This window comes from Myotis yumanensis, unplaced genomic scaffold (assembly GCF_028538775.1).
Source record: "Myotis yumanensis isolate MYYU_CA2020_CCGP unplaced genomic scaffold, mMyoYum1.0.hap1 SCAF_7, whole genome shotgun sequence".
In the NCBI taxonomy this organism is placed as follows: Eukaryota; Metazoa; Chordata; class Mammalia; order Chiroptera; family Vespertilionidae; genus Myotis; species Myotis yumanensis.
In genome coordinates, this window is record NW_027223758.1 from 6,604,908 (window position 1) to 6,620,200 (window position 15,293).

At 59.2% G+C, this 15,293-nt stretch overlaps 1 protein-coding gene across 1 annotated transcript in view; it reads left to right on the plus strand.

The window, feature by feature from the left end:
• The window catches only part of PMEPA1 (prostate transmembrane protein, androgen induced 1), a 49,649-nt gene extending 35,425 nt beyond the window's left edge, over positions 1-14,224 (plus strand). Inside the window, exons 2-4 of the mRNA XM_070419711.1 lie at positions 7,819-7,973; positions 12,263-12,316; positions 12,749-14,224. Of these exons, the coding sequence (XP_070275812.1) occupies positions 7,819-7,973; positions 12,263-12,316; positions 12,749-13,297 (758 nt within the window). The 3' untranslated portion in view covers positions 13,298-14,224. The remainder of the gene's footprint in view (positions 1-7,818; positions 7,974-12,262; positions 12,317-12,748) is intronic.
• Positions 14,225-15,293: the final 1,069 nt, after the last annotated feature.

A 15,293-nucleotide genomic window follows, 5' to 3' on the forward strand; every position in this document is an offset into this window, starting at 1 on the left:
CCGACACCGGCACACCAGGCAGTGTCTCAGGCTGCGTATTCAGGCTATGGGGGCCCAACACACAGCTGCGTGCTCGGCGCCAAGTGAGCACTCGATACACAGAACAGTCTGTTTTTTCATTATTATTACTAGAGGCCTGGCACACGAATTTTGTGCATCGGTACGGTCCCTAGGCCTGGCCTGCGATCAAGGCCATCTTCCCTGGCTGCCCGCAGCCAGCCCTCCGGCCCCACCCCACCCACCCACCCAGGTTCCCCATTCGCCATCGGGTGATCGGAGCCTGCTGGCCGGGACCAAGAGGTGGTCAGTGCGCCTCATAGTGACTGGTCGAGTGGTCATTCTGGTTGTTCTGCCATCAGGGCAATTTGCATATTACTCTTTTATTATATAGGATTTCTTTTTTAATCCTTACCCAAGGATATTTTTTCCATTGCTTTTTTTTTTTAAGAGAGAGTGGAAGAGAGGAAGGGAGGAGGAAGGAGAGAGAGAGAGAGACATCAACGTGAGAGAGACACATCGATGAGTTGCCTCCCTAACGCACCCTAACCAGGACCGGGAATCGAACCTGCAGCTGAGGTGTTTATTTGCCCTTGGCTGGGAATCGAACCAAGACCCTTCGGTGTGTGGGCCGCTCTGATCACCGAGAAACACTGGCCAGGGCTGGTACATTTTGTTTTAAAAAAACAAGAAAACTGGCCAGGTTTGTTGCTCACCCCCAAACCTCAAGAGGAAGATACGCATTTTTTTGTAAACTATAAATGATCGCACCCAAGAGATTATCGTGCCGTGGAGGTGTTTGAGTGTTTGGCACCAGGAGCATACAGATTGCGTGTTAAAGAATTGTACACCTGAAACTTACATAATTTTCTTAACCAATGTCACCCCAATAAATTCAATAAAGAAAGGAAGAAAGAAAAGAAAAGGTTCCAGGAGAGATCAGAAAGTTGTTCCTTTGATGTCTGGTTTGATTTTATTTGAAAGTTGGGGGTGGGGGGTGGGAGGTGGGCTGGGTTTTTATTCAAATGCAGTGGGGGGAGGGGAGGGAGGAGGGACAGTAAATGAAGTGGCTGGAACCCAGGCAGGCTGGGGTGCCGTGGAATGACAATGAGGCCTTCCCTGGTGGGTCTTACCCAGGCAGGCCTAACAAGATTAGATTTTCATAAGTTTCAGACAGCGCCAGTTTCTAATTCCTCAGTGTGCTGCCGGGAGGCCAGACAGGGGCAGCTGCACGGGCTGCTTGTCAACCAGGAAGCGTGCGGGCTGCCCCTCCGCCCGGAGCAGACACGGGTGGTGGGGGGTCGTCTCGTCTGGTCTGGAAGCTCCCGTGGGCTGGCAGGAGCCAGCGAACTCTGGCCTGGCTCCCCAGCTGAGGAGAGAAAAATGAGCCCAGTACCCCACTTCCACTCAAATGATTCCCCAGAATCTCAGTGGCCATCACACCCACTTATATATAACCAGTGGCCCGGTGCACAAAATTCGTGCATGGTGGGGAGGTCCCCTCAGCCTGCCTTGCACCCTCTCTCCAATCTGGGACCCCTCGGGTGATGTCCCACTATGCTCTCACAATCCAGGACAGCTATCTTCTAACCGCTCGCCTGCCTGATTGCCCCTAACCCCTCTGCCTGCCTGCCTGATTGCCCCCTAACCACTCCCCTGCCAGCCTGATCACCCTTAACTGCCTTCCCCTGCCGCAACCTGCCTCCTCCGCGCTACATGGAGCCACGGGACCCCCAGGCCTCACAGCACAGAGCGGCTGCCGGTCCCCGCCTCCACTGTGCGCATGGCCATCTTGTGACAACGTCACCCGAGGGCCACCTAGGCTTTTGTTAGTGTAGATACTTGCACGGCCAGGCCTGCTCTTGGCACAGATTAGCAAATCCTACACCAGCCCCTCCCCGTTTACAGCTGGGAAGTGGCCCAGGTTCCTGCCCATAATTCAGGTGGCAGCTCTGTCACCAAGAACAGGGGGCCATAAACTCGGACTCAAAAGAATCACATCTTTCCCTCCACTCCCCCCTTGGGGACACGTGCTCCAGACCACAGCGGTGCCAACCACACCCGCGCTGTGGTCAGTGGGGAGCACGGGTCCGAAACCCATTGAAACCTGCCAGGCCCAATTTCATGCAATCGCGTCGAAAATGTAACCCTGCATATTCTTCCCGTGTCACAGATCTGGTTGAGTGTTTCATAACTATATGAAATAATTGATTTCTTTTTAAGCCACGATTTAATGGAATCTTAACAACCAGGTTCTGAGAGAGCATCCTGGCAGCCGTGGCTTCGGGACGCTCCTGGCCTCGGCTCCCGGCTGTGAGGGGCTGGCATGCACCCGGGTGGTCGTGGGAGCTAAAGCGGGAATCCTGTCCTGGCGAGGCGCTTGGCACCCAGACGGTGGCAAAGGCGAGGGCAGCTGCTCGTGTCTGCGAAATGCCCTGGGCGGTGCCCACAGCTCCCTGTGCCTGGCAAGAGGTTCCTTCCTCACTGTCCTCAGTCTCCTCCGTGTTGGCGGAGAGAGATGGGCACCACTGGCCACAGACACTGGCTTCCAGGACCTCGTGGTGGGTGACGCTCCAGCCAGGTGGCCCGTCCCGTTAACACGAGGCCTTTGCCTGAACCGGGCTGTTTGTGACCCTGGAGCCTTGGGACTCAGGCCTGGGTGTGGGCAGTCGGCCTCCCCGGGGCCCGTGGGCTGTGTGCCTTCAGCCAGCCCTCACCTCTCAGCCTCCGTGTCCTCATCTGTCAAGGGGGAGGGAGGTCACAGAATGACAGTGAGGATCCCATAAAGTGATGTCCGTAGGATTCGGGCCGCACCGGACACCCAGGGGATCCGAGGTGTGTGTGACCTCACAGCGACCGCGTCTGTCTGTGGCAGAGAAGACAAAAGCAGGGGCGTCCGACCACTCCCGGGCGGCGGAGGGACCTGTTCGTGTGGAATTATTCACAAGGAAAGAGGACGCTAAATTAAACTAGAGTGGCCTTACTCTGAACGTGGGAGAAGGGCCCGGTCACCCCCGGAGCCTGCCACATGCGCCCCCACCCCAAGGAGGGTACAGAGTGCAAGGACAGCTGCTCTCGCCCACCCACGGAGCAGACCTGATGCCCGAACACAGTGAGGGAAGTGCCGTGTCTTTCCCGAGGGCTCCGTCTCAGCCGGGTCCCCGGAGCAGGGACAAGGGCCATAGTCCCTGGTGGCCTCGGACCCAGCTGCCAGCCTGGGCGGCCTTTTGGATGACCTTGCCCAAACCCTGAACCCTGGGACAGCCAGCATTTCCAGGGCGCCAGCCCGGGGGAGGGGTGCCATTGGTCCCCACAGGGGTGTCGGGGGTCGTGATGACGGTGACCGCGGAGCACCTGAGTCCTCTGAGCTCTTTCCAGGTTGTAACTGGGGCTCACAGCGGTGCATGTGCCCAAGCTGTGGTCACACCTCGTAGCTGGCAGACGCAGGTGTCCTCAGAGGCGCTCGGGGTGTGGGAGTTGGGAGAACTGAGCAGAACACGGCCCTTTCCCGTTTCAGCTCTCAGGGAAGCTCTGGGTTCAGGACCTGGCCCTGCTTTTTCTAGGTTTGGCCCAAGGCAGCTGCTCCCTGAGCCTCAGTTTGCTGGTCTGCAAACTGGGGATGGGGATGGCACCCACCTCATCACTCGGGGAAACAGAGCTCAACGCTGGGCCAGCACATGCTGCGGCTGTTAGCACCGTCACCATGGTTACAGCAAGTAGTTACCATGAGCACCGCGAGTGGGGCTGTGGACCAGCCCGCCCACCCCATCTCGCTCTGTCCCCTTTGTGACGACCAGGCTCTGGCATTGAGTCCTGTGGTCACAGGAGATTTGGGGACTTAAGGTCGGGGGTCAGTGGGAGGTCCCACCTCTGCATGTACCGTCCAGGCCACTTGGCCTCCTGTCCAGGTAAAGGGAGGTCTGTCGGGTTGGGGAAACTGAGGCAGGGCCCTGCACCTACCATTGGCAGCTGAGTGGCCTGGGACTCCGCCTTGGCTGGAGGTCTGAAGCCGCCCACCCTGTGCTTGGCCTCCCAGTGCCTTTAAAGCTCTTGGTGAGTTGCTGGCATTAGAGGCGGGCCTCCCGGGGGGTCCCTAGGTTCTGGGGAGATAGGGAGGTGGGCCCACTGGAGAGCCGCCTGGGCACTGTCCCCTTTGGCCCATGGGGTTCCAGCAGCAGCGCCTTCCAGAGGGGTGTGTGGCCTGGGGAGAGGGGCTCATGCTGTGAGTGCTCCCCCCCCTTTGGGAGCGTGAGTGGGGGTCACACGGTGCTGAGGCCCCAGCTACCCAAGGGGCCAGGCCAGTGACAGACCTGGGAGGGGCTTGGGCCGAGCGATGGCACAGCCTGTGTAGAGGGTGGCCGCCCACCTGTTTCGGGGACTGTGGGTGCAGATGTCCTCAGGCCTCCAGTGTGCAACCTTTCCCAGCAGGTGCTTTCAGGGTGCACGTCCCAGAGAAGGGGTTCATGTCCTCTGCTTGTGAGAGTGCATGGGGGTGCTGTCAGCAGGACCAGAGTCCCCTCACCCCACAGCCAAGGCCAGCCCCCACCCAGGGCGTTCTCTCCTGGCCCTGGGAGTCCGCTGCTGGGCTCCTGCCCACTCAGTGCCCCCCGAGCCTTTGTGGTGGGCGTGGCCTGGCATCCAGGTTACCCCTTTCTCTTTGGGCTAATGGGTTTGGGCTGCCCTTGTTTTGCTGTCGCTGGGGTGCTGGTGAGCCCCCAGTAACCACGGTCACCTTAAGGCAGTGGTTCTCAACCTTCCTAATGCCGCGACCCTTTCATACAGTTCCTCATGTTGTGGTGACCCCCACCCATAAAATTATTTTCGTTGCTACTTCTTGACTGTAATTTTGCTACTGTTATGAATCGTAATGTAAATATCTGATATGCAGGATGTATTTTCATTGTTACAAATTGAACATAATTAAAGCATAGTGATTAATCACAAAAACAACATGTAATTATATATGTGTTTTCCGATGGTCTTAGGCGACCCCTGTGAAAGGGTCGTTCAACCCCCAAAGGGGTCGGACCCACAGGTTGAGATCCGCTGCCTTAAGGGCGCGCTCCCTGTGTGCAGCACATCACCAGCCACAGGCTTCCCGGGCAGCTGCCCTCATTCCCTCCTTGGCTTGGGCAGCAGGGATGGACTGAGCCACGTCAGGGCACAGCGGCCTTGCGGGCCTGGGCCACACAGAGGCCCGGGGACCCTGGCCAGTCTCCTCCCTGCCCTGGGCCCAGACCCCACAGCTTCGCTTCCAGAATATGACCCCAAACCAGCTGTACTTTCTTTTTCTGAGTTTCTCCCTCCCCTGCCACAGGGGTTTTGTGGCCTGTGCCTTCGTGGGGTCGTGGCTGGCACCTGGGTGGGTACAGCAGTGCTATCAGGAGCTGTGCTCATTTCTGGACCCCAGAAACCAGGTCCTCTGGGCCCCTCTTGGCTGTCCGTGGAGCTTCACACCCACTCGCTCTGCGAGGCCCCATGGGCCTGGGGGCCGGCAGCCCTGTGCTGCAGCCACTGTCGCCATCTGGGCCTGGCGACCCCAGCAGGAGGGCAGAGCCTGGCCTGGGTCCTGCGAGCCGCCTGGGCAGGGACAAAGGCAGCCCACACCCCCCTCCAGGCCCAGCGTGGGCAGGGCCCCTAGAGACAGCGGGGGAGGGGAGACGGGTGCCCACTGCTGCTGCCCGGCTGGGTGCAGAGTGGGCCAGGCGGGGGGCGGGGAGTCGCAGGCCCCTAGGGGGAGGCCTCGGTGTTGCACACAGCTGGCCTGTGTGTCCCTGAATGGGTGGCTTTATCCTGGGTCCTAACCGCCAGGACCTGGCCCATGGAATCAAGCCAGGCTGCCAGGCCCGGGACCAGCCTGTCTGGGAGGCAAGAGGTGTGGCCACAGTTCCTGGGTTGAGGCCAGACGCCTGGCCTTTGCCCAAGCCAGGCCCGCCCTCCTGGCAAGAACTCAGGGTGTCCGGAGGGTGGTGGCGGCTGCCGAGTCTCTGCCTGGCGGGGCCCCAGCCTTCTCACGGCTCCGTGTCTCACCAAAGCCCCGGCCATCCTCCCGCCTGGCCCCTCCAGAGCGAACAGGAGACACAGTCCCACCCACGGGCCAGAGCCGAGGCCCAAACTCCAGTTAAATCCTGGGTCAATGACCGTGGGAGGAGCCACCAATTCTGGACCCTTGGGCTACAGGAGTCTGTCACCCCACCTCTGAGATGGCTGATGAAAGTGGCCTGGGCTGTTCTCGGCCCCACACAGGATGCCCGTGCCACTGTTCCTGTCGCTGGGCATTCTGTACATGAAAGGTTGCCTGCCCAACACATGTCCCCTGTTGTGACCTTCACTCCTGTCCCCAGATATTGCCACCTGTCCCCTGGGGGGCAGACTTGCCTGACTTACTAATGGTGCCAGTGGGCAGATATATAAGGAGAAGGTGGGCATCCTGGAAACCCGATGAAGGGGCCAGGGCTCCCGGAGGATGTGGCTCAGTGTGGAGAGGCTTCCGTGGTTGGACCAAAGTAATGTTCAATGCTAGAATCCTCCGGAAAACAGACCAGAGTCAAGAGGGACTGGCCCTGCAGGGCTTGGAGTTTGGGTGGACCCAGTTGGGGGCAGAGCGCTAACACAGCCATACCTCACCTACAGCCACAGCCACACCTCACCTGCAGCCACAGCCACGCCTCACCTGCAGCCACAGCCATGCCTCACCTGCAGCTACAGCCACGCCTCACCTGCAGCTATAGCCACACCTCACCTGCAGCCACAGCCACGCCTCACCTGCAGCTACAGCCACGCCTCACCTGCAGCTACAGCCACACCTTACCTGCAGCCACAGCCACACCTCACAGCCACAGCCACACCTCACCTGCAGCCACAGCCACGCCTCACCTGCAACCACAGCCACACCTCACCTACAGCCACGCCTCACCTGCAGCCACAGCCACACCTCACAGCCACAGCCACACCTCACCCACAGCCACACCTCACCTGCAGCCACAGCCACTCCTCACAGCCACAGCCTCTCCTCACCTGCAGCCACAGCCACACCTCACCTGCAGCCACAGCCACAGCCACAGCCACACCTCACCTATAGCCACAGCCTCTCCTCACCTGCAGCCACAGCCACGCCTCACCTGCAGCCACAGCCAGCCACACCTCACCTACAGCCACAGCCTCTCCTCACCTGCAGCCCGTGCCACCCCGCCCACTCCACTCCTTTGTCTTGGAGGAGAAAAAGCTGAGCCAAGTGGCCGTGAGCTTGAACCTGCCCTGGGATCGCTGAGCGAGTGGCTCTGGAGTGCCTGGGGCGTTGTGGTCTCCCTGTCCATCGGGGTCAGGAGGCACTATCCCCTGCTTGTTGGACAGGGCGTTCTGCCCAGCGGGCTGGGAGGCTGACACCTGCTGGCTGGTGGCCCCTCTGCATGTCAGCACCCAGTCCCGGCAGGACCGGCACCGGCATCACCTGCTGGGGGCGGGGGTAGGGGGTGCGGGGGTAAGGGCTCTGCTGGCACCAACCTTGGCCACCTGCCGAGCCCCTCAACAGGGACTCGCTAAGTCAGCAGATCAGAATACCCTTCCTTTCCCAGCACTTGAGAGGTTTTCTGTCTTCGAGGGGAAACGAAACATAACCAGAAATAAGAAATGGGAACTGCAGTGTCTGCGGCCACGGGGACTGGTTGTTCTGGGCCTCTTGGCCAGAGGGTGGCGCGTGTGGTGTGATTGTTTGTGTCGTCTCTGTGAGTTGGGGCGTCCGCAGGAGCCGTGGCGTTGATGGGCCGGGTGTGGGGGGCCGTGTCGGGCTCCCGGGTCTCACGCGTCCCCTTGCTCTTGCAGCGGAGCTGGAGTTCGTGGAGATCACCATCATCGTGGTGGTGGTGATGGTGATGGTGGTGGTGATCACGTGCCTGCTCAGCCACTACAAGCTGTCCGCGCGCTCCTTCATCGGCCGGCACAGCCAGGGCAGGAGGAGAGACCACGCCCTGTCCTCAGTAAGTGCCGCCCTCGGGACGTGGCGGGGTGCCCCAAGGCGGGGCCTCCCAGGAACTGCAGGGGACAGAGCTCCGGGTTCAGGCAGAGGCCGGGCAGACGGGTGGTGGCTCCGGTGCCGAGCCCTGCGGTGACCCAGACACGGGCGAGCCCTTCCTCTCAGCCAGCGCCTCCGGGCGTCGGGCAGGGACTCTTGGCGGCAGCAGGCCACCCGGGGAAGGGCCCTTCTCGGGGCCGAGTTTAATCCCAGCTCCACCGGTCCCGGCCGTGTGCCCTCAGACCAGTCCCTCCTTCATGAAACGGGGCTTCAGTCCCACTTGTGTGAAAGCTGGGGGCAGGCGCTGGGTCTGAGGGGCAGCTGGGAATCGGGGAAGGTGGCACCTGGCAGCCCCGAGACTGCGGGCGGCGCACATCTCTGAGTCCGTGTTCTTTGGGCACCGGGAGGACAGCGACAGGACAGGAGGCGGTGCTGGGTGTGGCCTCCCGGTTCCCGGGTCTCGGGCTGAGCCAAGCCCGCAGGCAGGCCTGTCCTGGCAGGTCCGGGCCTCTCTGCTTGCGTCAGGCACAGCCTCAGTGTGTCACCAGGTTGCCAGGGCAAGGAGCGGCCGCTCTGGTCCCTTCGGCGGGAGCACTGGGTGCTCAGCCCGAGCCCCCGTGTATGCAGAGGGCACGGCTGCTCGGAAGGGATCCAGGCTTCTGCAACCAGGGCTCGCCTGTGTGCTTGGTCGTTGCTGTTTCCCTAGCGACGGGCCACCAGCTGCAATGCACAGTCTGGTCTTCACTTACCCGTTTTACAGAGAACAGGCTCAGAGAGGTGGGAACACTAGCCTGAGGCCTCACAGCTTTTAAGTGGCGGTTTGAGAGGTTTGAAGAGCCCACAGCCCGTTTGTTCTCCCTCGGGGCTGGAGCAAGTGAGGGCCTTTTGCACAAAGGAGAATACACCAGCCCTATAGACCTGCTCCAGTGGGTCCCCTTCCCTCCGAGCCCGAGTGAGCATCTGTGGAATGGGAGGAGCTGGCCTTTCTCCCGCTGCCCCATGTGGTCCAGCCTATGAGGATGAAGTTAGCGAGAGTGTGGAGGTGCAGAGGCTCCCGGGGGAGGCATGCCTGCTTCCAGGGAGGGAGGCAGCTCTGTGGCAGCACCTAGGACTTCACGCCCAGACAGAGGTTAGAACTCAGGAGACCCAGGGCTAAAACAAAGGCACCCCTCCCCCCTGCCCTCTACCCAGCCACCTGCACAGGTCCCCAGGGACCCCTGGATGGGTAAACACAGCCTTGTTAGGCCTGTGGCAGCTCCCCTGGGGACCCCCTGCCAGACAGGGCGTGTCTGAGGAGTCTCCGGGCCCAGCAACCTCCCAGAGAGACCCAAACCCTGCCACAGTCTGCCTGGGGCTGGGCCCAGCGGCCTGGCTGCCCTGCCGTGGCCCCTTTTCGGGGTGACTTTCTCGGTATTTGTTTCCTCACCGGCATGCAGTCAAGCCCATTCCCATGGAATCTTCCCTGGTGGCTGTGCTTGCCCCAGAGCAACGTTGTTAGTGATGTAACCGACCGTCTGCCTCACCAAGCAGGAACTAGCTCACTCTCTGGCCCTTTAGGAAACAGTTCGCAGACCCCTGGTTCTACATGGGGAAGCCATGCCAGGCTGGACGGGCTCACCACAAGGAAGCTTCTAGAAAGAAAAGGAGCCAGATGGAGCCTGGGGTGCTAGGGATGGGAGCGGGGCAAGAAGGAGCTGTCAGGAACAACCCTGGGGGTCTGGCATTTGATCTGGAAAGATGTTGGGGCCATTCACTGAATTGGGGAACAAGGCGAGGAAGAACCGGCCTCTTGGCAGGGGTTCTACTTGAGTGCAGTGCTGTCCTAGCAGTGGGTTCTGGGCCAGGCTGGGGGGAGCTGGGCTGCTGTGGGAGCCTCCAGGCAGGCGTCTGGCCCAGTGGCTGGTTCCTGGAACTCCCTGAAGGAGGAGGTGACCTCCAGGTGCAGGAGTTGGAGGTAGTCAGTGGCAGGGATGGTGGGTGGTTCTGGGTCTGCAGTGGGGCACCCAGGCGCTGACAGGTGTTTCGTAACCTTCTTGGGTGGTGCTACTTTGCAACCAGGTGGAGAACCTCTGGGCTAGGGCTCCGCCGGTGGGGGTGGAGGTGGGGAAGAGGTGTTGGCGGCCACGTCCTGCCGGGCTTGTCTGGAGGGCCTCACAGGAGACTTTTAGAGGGGCTTGTATGGGTCACATTTCATCTAAGATGCCTTGGCTGCTTGCACCCCTCCCCAGGGCTCCGATTCCACTTGGGAGCAGGTGGTTGGTTGACTGGGAGAATTGAAATGATGCTTGAAAGAGCTTATCACAGTGCCTGACACCAAGGCAGCAGTTGATATGGCATTATTAATATTAGTCCCAAAATGGGCATTGACGACCACATTAACAGTAACAGTATGTCTGCTCTCTGCTTCCCCACACCTGGAACATACTAGGCCCCATGAGTCTTCCTGGTTTAGTCAGTGCATTCCTGTTGGGACAGTTTTGAGAGACACAGGGCCGCCTAGTGGCCATGTCGGAAATTGCAGCCCTCCAGGGAATCCTCAACTGGGAGCCCTCCAGAAAACGTGCCCCCAGTGAAATGAATGGGATGATGGATGAGTTTGTTATTCTGATTGTGGTGATGGGTTCCTGGAATATACATGAGCCAAAGTTTAGCCACGTTATATACTTTGAATATGTACAGTTTATTATATGTCAGGTATATCTCAATAAAGCTAGTTTTAATTTTTTTTGCCCCTCAGATGAACTGATCCTGGTGTGGAGGTCCCACTTTCCTGGCCCTCGGGTCTCTCCGCATGAAACAGGAATCTCAGTACAGAGGGAGGGGTCTTCCGTCAGATGATAGAGGTCCCGGGAACCTCGGGCTGGGTTTCCAGCTCGGTGGGAGCTGAGGGCCCCGATGTCTGCAGAGCATGCTGTTTCCTGTCCCCTGGCCCCTCTGTGAGGTGGGCTCACTCACTAACCTCTGACGGGCCAAGATCAGGGTGGCCTGAGCAGGGCAGACGCTGCCCGCAGCGGGTAGTAGGTATGAGGGAGCCAGCATGTGGCTGGAACTCACACAGAGCCGGTGCAGCCTGGCTGCCCATGCGCAGACTGGAGTCCAGAGCCAGCCCTCTCCATTCCCCAGGGGAGCTGCAGGCCCCACCCAGAGTTTCAGGGCAGAGGGCATAAGCCTCATGAGGTGGCAGCGACATGCCTGGCACCTGGCCCGGAGCTTGGCACAGAAGTGGGGCCACATCCACATTTGTTGACTCACTGAATCATGTCGTGGCAGAGCAGCTAGGTGGGGCTTCCCTTATTAACTCTTGTATTTCTTCACCTGTAACCTGGGCTCACAATGGGAGGCCAAGACAGTCAAGAGCTAAGTAAACAAGTAGACAAGATGTTCTTGTGAGGGAAGTCACTGGAGGACAGGATTTGTAATGGGTGAGGGCCCTCTAGGTGTGGTGTCAGAGGAAGTCTGCAGGGGACACTGGGATTACAAAGCAAGGAGCCTGGCTGGGTGGCTCAGTTGGTTGGAGCATTGTCCCGTGCAAGAAGGGTCTTGGATTTGATTCCCGGTCAGGGCACAACCTGGAAGCAACAGATCAATGTTTCTCTCTCACACATCTCCCTCTCTCTCCTCCCTCCATCTCTCCCTCCCTTCCTGTCTCTAAAAGCAATACATGTACCCTCGTGTGAGGATAAGAAGAAAAAAACAAGGAGTTGGCCATGCAGTGGGGTGGCCAGTGCAAAGGCCCTGAGGTGCACACTTAGCATTTCGACTCACTAGATAGCACTCAGCAGGTCTGGAGACAGCGTGGTGATGGCGTCCGATGTGTTCATATGCTCGCAGAGGGCGCATGCACACCTAGCGGTTTGCACGCTCCACTCCTTCAATGCTGGAATTCAGCCACTCGCCCACAGTGGCACAGCCAGGAAGGGGTGGCTAAGGCCAGGAGGGCTGGTTCTGGCCAGGCTTTCTTAGCAGCTAGTCCATGGGTTACTTTGGACTTATTCTAAGGTCCATAAGAGGCGCTGGAGGGTTCGGAGAAAGGAGATTCAGCTGCATGTTTTAGAAAGTGTGGAGGGTGCATTTTCAGGGACAGAGTGGGAGCCCAGAGCTGGGTGTCTGAGAGGTGTCCAGGCCCGGTGGGGATGGAGAGAGGTGGAGAGTGCAAGATCTCATTCCAAATGGAAGGTCCCAGGGTCAGAACCGGGTGGACCCTGGCTCTCAGCTGTGCTTCATCCCCTGACCTGCCTCTCTCCTCCCACACAGGAAGGATGCCTCTGGCCCTCAGACAGCACCGTGTCCGGCAGTGGAATCCCAGAGGTGAGCCCCAGTGTGCCTGCCCACCCCCTTTCCCTCCTGCCCTGTACCTGCCCTCCCAAGTGCTTTAGTGGGCCCAGAAGCCCCCAAGCCCAGCAGTGCCCTTCCCGGGCCTGAACCGCTGGCTACTACAGGCTCACACGCTGCCCTTCTCAGAAGAAATGTGCTGTGGCTGGTCCCCCCTGCCCGGACAGTATGCACCTACCCCAGGGAGCGCCCCGTGTCTGCCCCAGGCCAGCCAAGGCAGCCTCCCTTGAGCTCTGTGATGATCCCAGGCCCGTGCTGATGGAGGGGGCGGTTCTCAGGTGGAGGCCAGGCTCCAGGCTCGCCTCCCGACTGCCCTTCCCTCCCTTTCCCCAGAGAGCAGAGTCCCACGCAGCCATCCTTGCTTGGGCCCTGCTTCTGGGGACCCTCACTCTGCTCTGCTCCCTCCAGCCTCAGGTCTACGCCCCACCGAGGCCCACGGACCGCCTGGCCGTGCCCCCCTTCGCCCAGCGGGACCGCTTCCACCGCTTCCAGCCCACCTACCCCTACCTGCAGCATGAGATCGACCTGCCGCCCACCATCTCGCTGTCAGACGGGGAGGAGCCGCCGCCCTACCAGGGCCCCTGCACCCTCCAGCTGCGGGACCCTGAGCAGCAGCTGGAGCTCAACCGCGAGTCGGTGCGCGCGCCCCCAAACAGGACCATCTTCGACAGCGACCTGATGGACAGCGCCATGCTGGGCGGCCCCTGTCCCCCCAGCAGCAACTCGGGCATCAGCGCCACGTGCTACGGGGGCGGCGGGCGCATGGAGGGGCCGCCCCCCACCTACAGCGAGGTCATCGGGCACTACCCCGGGTCCGCCGCCTTCCAGCATCAGCAGAGCAGCGCGCCGGCCTCCCTGCTGGAGGGGGCCCGGCTGCACCCCGCGCACCTCGCGGCCCTGGAGAGTGCCGCCGCCTGGAGCCAAGAGAAGGAGAAACAGAAGGGACACCCTCTCTAGGGTCCCGGCGGCGGCCAGGGCAGTGGTGGGTGAAAAGGCAAAACACTCCGCACTTCTAAGAAGAGAGAGGAGGCCGGGCCGGACACGCGCGTCGCTTCCCCTCCCCCTCCCTGTGTATAAAAATAGTTACATGTCTGTCTGGTCCGGATGCACAAGCTAAGAAAGCTTGCAAAACAGAACACACACACACACACACACACACACACAACCCATGTTTCTTTGTTGAGCCGTGTCTTGAAGGCAAAAGAGAAAAAACAGTTCTCCCCTAGTTTTTTCTGTTGCTAGTCGAGCTTCGTGAAGGCTTCCTTTCGTTTGTTGATGACGATTTCACTTAACTTTAAAAACATATTTGCACAAAACCTTTGTTTAAAGATCTGCAATATTATATATAAAAATATATATAAAGTAAGAGAAACTGTATGTGCGAGGGCAGGAGTATTTTTGTATTAGAAGAGTCCTATTAAAACACACACAGGTTGTTTTCTGAGCTAGAAGAGAAAGTGGCCCCTTTGGCGTGCCACCTCAGAACGTGTGTATTACCTTGTAAAGAAAGCAATGACAGAGCAGGGGTCTAGAGTTATTTATATAAATGTTGAGCTTTTGCACTATTTTTTAATATAAATATGTCAGTGCTTGTTTGACGGAAACTTTTATCATGTTTGTCGAGACTCTAAGGGAGAGATGCCCAGCCCGGCGGGGGGCAGAGGGGCTCCGCCTGGGCGGAGAGGCTGGGACAGGCTCTCCGCTCCGCAGTGGGCGCTGTGCCTGGGGTAGGCTCTTCCCTCCTTACACATTCCCGCCCGAAGGGGACACGTTTCCTCCTCGGGGTCAGAACAGCCTTTGAATCGCATGACATAGAGGCACCGAGTTCCAGGTGGTGGCTTTGCCTTCCCCAACTGAAAATAAACTGTTACTGAAGGAATTTAAGTTTTCCCTCCTATTTTTTTTTTAATCGTGAAGGTCCCCATAGGCAGGGGCGAAGGTGCTGCTATTGACACGCCGAGGGGTAGAGACGGCTTGTTGTGCAGAATTCGATGGTGGCTCCAGAGCTGGTCGGTTAAGGTCAGTGCGGTCCGCTGGCTACAGGAAAGGCCCAGAGTCCTAGGACTGTGACCCTGTCCCTGTCTTGCTCTCTACGGATGATTCCCACTTAATGGGCCAAAAACAGAAGACCAGAGGTGAAAGCGACACTCCCAGGACATGCGGAAGGGCTGAGACGAAAGACGGTCACACCCCGAGCTCGAGGCTTTAGGCCAGGGCTGGGGACGTCGGCCCAGGGGCCCTGTAAGCCCCGCGAAGTCATTGGCTCTGGCCCTGCCACGGCAATAGGGTGAGTGAGTTCAATGTCTGACCGAACACAGCGGCCGGTTTTTAAGGTGGTGATTCTGTACGGCCCGTGAATGGAAAGAGGTTCCCCACCCCTGCCTTCTCTCCATCCCCGTTCCTCCTGGAAACAGTCCTGGTCCGTGTGTTTCTTTCCCTGTGTTTCCATAAGCATCTTCCTCAGACACGACTCCTGTTCACCGGGGTTTCACAGAGTAGATTTGTGTGTGGGGAGACGCCTCGTGGGTGTGCGTGGGCACACGTGTGTGTGAGTAGAGATGAGTGGCAGGAAGTGGAGTGGGGGTCCCTTGGCATCTGCCGCCGACGGTGGCTGGAGCTGGAGGCCTTTCTCCGGGTGAGGACTCGCTAATCTCCATGGTGGGTGACCCCCCAGCCGGAAGAGCAGCCCCCCATCCCCCACCCCACGGAGATGTCCTCATTTTCGGCAGAATGCCAACTAGCCGACTGACATAAGAGAAAGATAGGAGGCAATAACTATTGTTTTTAAGCAACTATTTTATTACTTGAAAAATGAAAACCTGGGAACAGTTTTGAAGTTCTGACCATTTGAACTCTGTTTATATACAAATTTTACAAACAGGCGAGCACCAGGCAGGGGCCACTGCGTCCTCGGCCAGCCTGGCAGAGGTGTCCGCCCTGACCACAGCACCTG